The 6,919-nt window shown below is 36.2% G+C and overlaps 1 protein-coding gene across 1 annotated transcript in view; it reads right to left on the bottom strand.

Moving 5' to 3' along the window:
- Positions 1-911: 911 nt before the first annotated feature.
- The window catches only part of CDC73 (cell division cycle 73), a 115,095-nt gene continuing 109,087 nt past the window's right edge, over positions 912-6,919 (bottom strand). Inside the window, exons 16-17 of the mRNA XM_086462567.1 lie at positions 3,613-3,754; positions 912-2,368 (exon numbers count right to left, since the gene is read on the bottom strand). Coding sequence (XP_086318693.1) covers positions 2,332-2,368; positions 3,613-3,754 — 179 coding nt within the window. The 3' untranslated portion in view covers positions 912-2,331. The remainder of the gene's footprint in view (positions 2,369-3,612; positions 3,755-6,919) is intronic.

The raw sequence follows: 6,919 nt of genomic DNA, 5'->3' as shown, positions 1-6,919 counted from the left end.
GATTTTTCTCTTCTGCCAGCTTCACATCCATGTAACTTCACTACTTCCAGAGGAGTTACTCCCAATATATACATAAATTCACATCTAAATTAAGCCATCTCCTGTATACAATACTGGACCTGGGATTACATATGCGTTTCAAACACAAGTGAAATACAGGACAGAGAAAAGATAACTGGACCTTGCCTATTTTAAGATCATTATATAGTCTGTATATCACAGCGCAGAGGAAGCACACATTTCTTCAGAATTTGCTTTTTAAGTTTGCTGTCCATTGTAGAAGTCTCTTTAAAACATGGGCCATGAGGTACTGATGTAGTCTGAAAAAAAATACATTTCTAATTGGAAATGTTTGAGTTACAAAACCCATACGTGACAGCCCACTATTTAAAGCAGTAACGAACCCTAAATTGAACCACTTCCTCATGGCAGCGATTGCTGTGTTGGTAGCAGCTACAGCTTTTCTAATTATCATACAGGTTAAGACAAAGTATTGAATGTTTTAGCTCACTCACATACGACATGGATATATTTATAATAAGCTTAAGTATTGGGAAAAACCAGTCATTTGGTACTGCCCAACTGCCCATGCCAATAGGAGACCTTCCAGTCATTCTGTAGTGCCTGCTCTTCTCAGACACTTCACAGAATCTATTCAAAAATCCAGTGTCAACTTCTAATATTGGAGTCATTGGGGGTTTTTGTTTGGTGGTTTGTTATTTTTTTTTTTACATTTCCATTAAGATCATTTAAAGATAGTAGTCTTAATATAGCAGGGATGGAAACACAAATAAAAGTCAGACCTCACAATCCTCATAAATTTAAGACATAGTTTTAACCTCTTAAGGAGATGTGCCTTCTGCTTTTATTAAAAATTAAGGTAATGTCAAATAAAAAGCAAAACTAAAAAATAATAGGTAGAATATTTTACTTTCATCAAACCTTAAATGTAAAGTATACTTAAAAAACATGGTTTGGAATTTCAAGAACAGGAATATAAACACGTATTTCTATCCCAGAAAAAAATTCATGCGGGTGTTACAGTATTTGATCATTCTCTACATCCACTGGTATGCAACATCAACTTAATGTTTTTAAATAGATACAGAGATACCATAAATGCATACAAAAACCAAGGTCTTCTGGCCTCAGTTATACTGTAGATCAAACAAATCTGTTCTTTGGTAATTGGAGTAAGGTCATTTTCCATTCCAATGCAGGACTGTTAGGAGGCTGTATTAGCCACTCATCTCAGAAAATTACAACTCCTGTAGACATAGTCTTTGCTACTTTTGTCACAAGAAAATAATATTAGAGGTGGTATTAGAGGTACAAATGCAAAGAAGTTAAAATTACTCATTCCTTGTGGTAGCTGTTTCGGGGAAAAAAAAAAAATCCAAACTCTCTCCTTCTCTATTCATTGTTTAATCCAGGTAACATTGAGACTCATATGTAAAGGTATTTTGATAGACGGGAATGTACACATGCACACTTTCAGTTTGAATAGAGACCCCTGTGTGGAGAATGGCAATTTAAAGTTAACATGACTTGAAGGTGTTACTATTATAAAGTTGAAAGATTTAGTAAACTGGGACATTACAAATCCAAAAAAGCGTTTCTAGGTTTTTTCACCTTCCCTTTTTCAACAAAGACTGACAGAATATACATATACAGGTTGACATTTTGATTTATCCAAAACAATTTTCACTTTGCTCAGTTTGCAAGTCCTACTGACTAAAATGTAGTATCAATCACAACAAAATATTTTCAGTAAGTGAAACAATAAGCAAAGAAAACCAAAACTAAGCTCAGAAGCTAAGTGGTTTAGAAAGCCTGGTAACATCTATGTGTGCATAAGTGTGTCTATAATTTTTTTTTATACATTATATATATAGACACACACACACATATATATACACACACACACGTGCGCACATGCGCACATGCACACACACACATTTGTAACCTGCAGTGAAGATCAATCTATTCTCTAATAAGGAACAAAACACATTATTTAAAAATGTGGCTAATTTAACAAAACAGAGAAGAAACTGCTGCTATCAAAATATACAATTTGGATTGCAGACTAGAAGGCTAACAACATTAAAAAAATAGTTTTAAGCAAAACCCCTTTGCTTCTGAATAACAACAGGTCTCAACCTGCCATAGCATGAAGCATCCAAACAAGATTTTATAAAAAGTTTAAACTGTGACCCTTCTTCATTTGCAAAGTTCTTGACATATCATATAGTGCGAGCTCTGGTCTCCAAACTGGAGCCCCTTTCATTTTTCTCAATCCATACTTCAGGAAATAAATGGCAGCTGAAGGATTCAGAATCTCAAGTGAGATTTGTGCTTTACCATATACCTGAAAAAAAATGAACAGAAGACGACATTATTACTCTTTTGGTATTTATAGAAATTTTACTCTCAGGAATAATATGCCCAGACTTTGTTAAAACAAAATTCTTAGAGAACTAGCAAGTTGCCAGAGAGATGCAATGTCTTACATACCATACAGCTCTGTATTATGCACAATATTTGTCCCACTAAAAGTCAACTAAAACCTTTGCTTCGAAGAAAATTCATGTTTTCCAAGGCATCACATGACTTCTAACATTGGAAGACTGTTAAGATAATTCTAGTTCATTCTGGGAATTCAGATATATAGTTTAGCCGAGACTTTTAAGTAAGAAGTCATAGAAAGTTTGATGCTTGGAATTATTTTGACAATTCCCATAGGATTTCTCTTTTTGAAGTTCACTCAATCATTCAAGCAGTCTGCTGTGCAATCAACATGAAAAGATTAAACATTCATGAAATGCATGGGCTTTTCCCCTCAATATTTCTTCACCTGCTTCATGATAAGAAAGTTTCTTCCCTACAACACAAAAAAAGTATTGCAATGAACTTCCTATTCAGATAGGGTTTTGAACCGCAGCGAAGCAGAGTCAGAAGCCACGCTGCTCTTCACAGAGCTGCTGGCGCTCCTCCATCCCTTACTTCTCACGAAAGGCAGGGTTAAGTACTTGGTAGGCCCCTAAGATACAGAAGAATCACCAGTCCAAAGCTCATTTTGTGCCATATCTTTTTTTGACTTACTTCCTCTTCTACCCAGTGCTGTGGACTCAAGGGCATCAGGATGAGATAACGCTTTGTAGTTCTTTATCTTAAGGTAGTTTCTTACCTTTTCTAGACTGTCATCTAGTGAGGTGAAGAAAGAAAGGAGTAGAGCTTGTAAGCTCAGAACTGCGGTCCAAAGGGAGGGCTAGGGAAGCAAAGGAAAACTCTACACCACCCCGCTCGTTCTCCATTCCTTTCCTTTTGCCTAAAGGGAGGTGGGGAATCACGGTACTGATTGATGATTAAAGGTAACTACCTTCCTTTAAATCCATGCATGTTGTTACATTTTAGAGATTATTATTTACAGTTTGTAATAAAATATAGTGGTATATATTTAACTATCATCAGGGAAAATCTAAGCAAGCAGTATTTTCAAGCTAGAACATGGCTCAGATGTCCAAGTTGTACACAATTCCCTTGTTGCCATAACTTTTCATTCCCACTAAACATGAAAGCACAAGCACAAAGGATGTTCAACAGGAAACATACCTGTCCAAAGTTTCCCAGAAGCGTAGAAATACTGGCCTGTCCAAGTGCCTTTTGTGGTAGCTTAGTTCTAACACTGTTACATCCCACTTCTGTACATTGGGATCCAGGCGTACTTCATCATATTTGAGATGAAAAGCTTTAACTATAGGATAGAGAAAAACATTTAGTGTACAAACATTACTTTACAAACTTTACAGTGTTTAATTATTAGTCAAAGAGAATTCCCACCCCGTCCCTCTTTTTTCAGAATAGAGCCTGAGAATCAAATTAATGAGTCCATCTCTCAAGAAAGTCAACTAGTTAATAAAGGGCACTGGCCACTATCAGGCTCTCGTGCTATTGCAGGTTTAAGTGAAAGAGCAGCCCCTATTTTTAGATGCATAGTGTCCAGGAGAATACCAGAAACTCATTGTCAATTCAAGCACATTTTCTTTGGGAAACAAAGATCATCTTTCTGAAAATCTTTGAACTGTTCAGGAATTAATTAAAAAAAAAAAAAAAAAAAAAAGAAAAGGGCAAAAAAGCATTTCTTAGACCATTGAGAAGGAAGTCTGGTCTGGCTAGTTCCTAAAAGTCTGTGCGGAGGACTGATAGCAGAATGTCAGTGTCACCCTCAAATACTACACGAAGCATTTTGAGAAATTTAGTAACTGCCAGTTTCCCCTGATCTGGTTCTCAGTTAAAAATGGTAAAATATTAACAGTTATTTTGCTCTTGGGAAGTATTGTCACACGTGAATTATGTAAAGCCTAAGCATTAACACAGTGAGTTTAATATCTTCTTGCGATTCTTCTTGATTTCCTTAGCCAAATCACAGTTTTGACATAATCCAGTGCAAGATATTTAAGTCTTGTACAATGCCTATCTGGTAACCAATTTGATACATTTTCTATTTTGGATATTACTGGAGAAGTAAAGCAGAAGCATTTGACCAGGCTTGTGGAAACTAGTTGTGTTTAATGCCACAGTCATGTCTTTTCTGGTACCACACGCTCAATTTTTTTTCCACAAAATCCACCTACAATTTTAGTCAAATGGCTCAAATAACTAACTAACGAACTAAATAGATAAATCGGTCCCCTTGTCCAGATACAGGTCAATCTATAAAATGATATATCTAGGAGCTTTCTAGAAGGTTGGTATCTGACATTAGCTTTTTTTTCAATTAACAAACTAAAGTAGTGATCACCTGGCTTGTACCACTGCCAGATAAACTGCTACGCTTATGAATTAAAACCAACAATACATATACATTATCTTTGCTATACAATGTTGCGTGTTTTAAAGTAACTCCAGAGAAAGCAAATAAAGATATACCAGGGATATGCATTTACAGAAAACTGAATCAACACCAGACAGAGCCTCTGCATCAACAACATTGAGCAGAAGACAACCCACTTCTGAATCCAAAATGAATCAGTATTAAAGCGCGCTAATATGCTCTAGCAGCAAGACCTTTAAAATGGCATTCAAAATGAAATAGTTGTTCATTAAAGTGACACAATTCAAAATTTCTCAAACATTCACTTGCAGATGCGAAAATAAGGTTGTTTGCTACGTGAAAATTAAACATAGACGACGTGTAAAGAAAACTGGAGAAGAACAATTTCAGAGACTCAACTAACAACATGGTATGTGACATAGCAATTGAACAGATAAAACCAGTTTGACAGGCTCTGGTCCTATACAAATTTTATTGAGAAATTACTTATGGTAAGCTTGTTTTCCAAAGTGACAATGATAAGCTTTGAGTATTTCTTAACCACTACAGACCCAGTGACTGACATGACGAAATGCAAGCTGCAGATGAAACAAGATCCCAGAACCCACATTCATGACGACTACTGAAGACTATAAATACGGGCAAAGCAATAGCTTCAGGAAAAGGTAAACACATACCCGCAGACTGATGTTGCCTGTGCTCTCTCCATTTACACGGTTTTTGTTTTAAGGAGTGAGTAAAGTCACTAGGAAAAGCCCTAGAGATACTCTTTATCAGGAAACTATTTTAAAAACACCTCACTTTGAAACAATGGAATGCATTTCTAAGATAAAGGTCTATTTCAGTGTATCTTTACAAGCCATGTAAGAACAGACATCCTTCATTCACTCGAAAAATGTAAGGATGTGTACACCTCAGACTGAATTACACCGGCTACGATTTTGATCTTCTGGCATAGCAGAGACCTCGAAAATGTCAAAGCATATCTCAACAATTCCTATGGCCCTCTACACATTTATATATACATAATGTTAAAAGTAGTAAATGGGAACTAGCATTCAACTACTTGCTAGACATTAAATATTTAACAGCATTTTCTCTGGTTTTGCTTCTAACAATTTCCATTTTCTCAATCCCCCCTTAAGCAACTCATTCTGTTTTCTTGTTCACAGATACACCCTTAGCCTTCTGTCTGATTGTCTTCTTTTTTTGCTCCTTATCAAACTAACATTCTCTGGCCGGCTTTTACTTCACATACCAAATACATGCACACATAAAACCTGATCGAACTTGTTTCCTCATCACACGGACTGGAAGATGACAGACTGAACTAAGGTGTTTTTTGGTGTGGGTTTTGTTTTGGTTTTTGCACTTTTCTGTGTATACGTTGTTTTTTAAAAAATCTGTAGCTCAAGCCACTGGACACTATAAAAAGGCCTATTTTCTAAGGCAGCTTCACAATGAAGCAACAGAGAACAGAAGGTGACAGTTTCTTCAGATATCACACACCTTACAGTCAGAAGAGTGAACTGTGCAAGAAAGTTCAGTGTGACTCAAAGCATACTAGGCATAATTGTGATAACTGAAAAAACCTGTTCAGATCTATACAGTGGTAACATCTAGCTCACAACTTAAAAGTATTTATAGCTTATTAAACTTTCAAGTTTTGTCAGACACCAGATCATATTTGTAAAGCTTTCTTAGTGAAATACTGGGTGATTAATCCTCTGTTCAAAGCGACAGTGAAATCCCAAGACAGCCTGTAAACCAACGTTACCTATGAAATGTTAGAATATATATTCTCTTTTCACCTTTTTTTTTTTTTTTTTTTTTTGAAGCTTGGAAAGTAAATGTATACACTAGCTATGTCTGAAAGTCTTGTAAAGATGACAGCACTGAGAAGATTTCCATCAGCTTCCACAGGTCAGAACAGAAGAATCGCAGAGGGCACATTAATATTTGCCATCTGTGCGAAGACCTAAACCCCCGTCTTCTCAACAGCACTTTGGCAGTGCTTGGCAGTACTTTGCCATAAGCATAAACACCCCACAAAAAAACCCCAAACAGAATAGCAAATCCCAAAAC

This window comes from Leptosomus discolor, chromosome 3 (genome assembly GCF_034619465.1).
Source record: "Leptosomus discolor isolate bLepDis1 chromosome 3, bLepDis1.hap2, whole genome shotgun sequence".
Lineage (NCBI taxonomy): Eukaryota > Metazoa > Chordata > Aves > Leptosomiformes > Leptosomidae > Leptosomus > Leptosomus discolor.
This window is presented reverse-complemented; position numbering and strand designations above follow the sequence as displayed.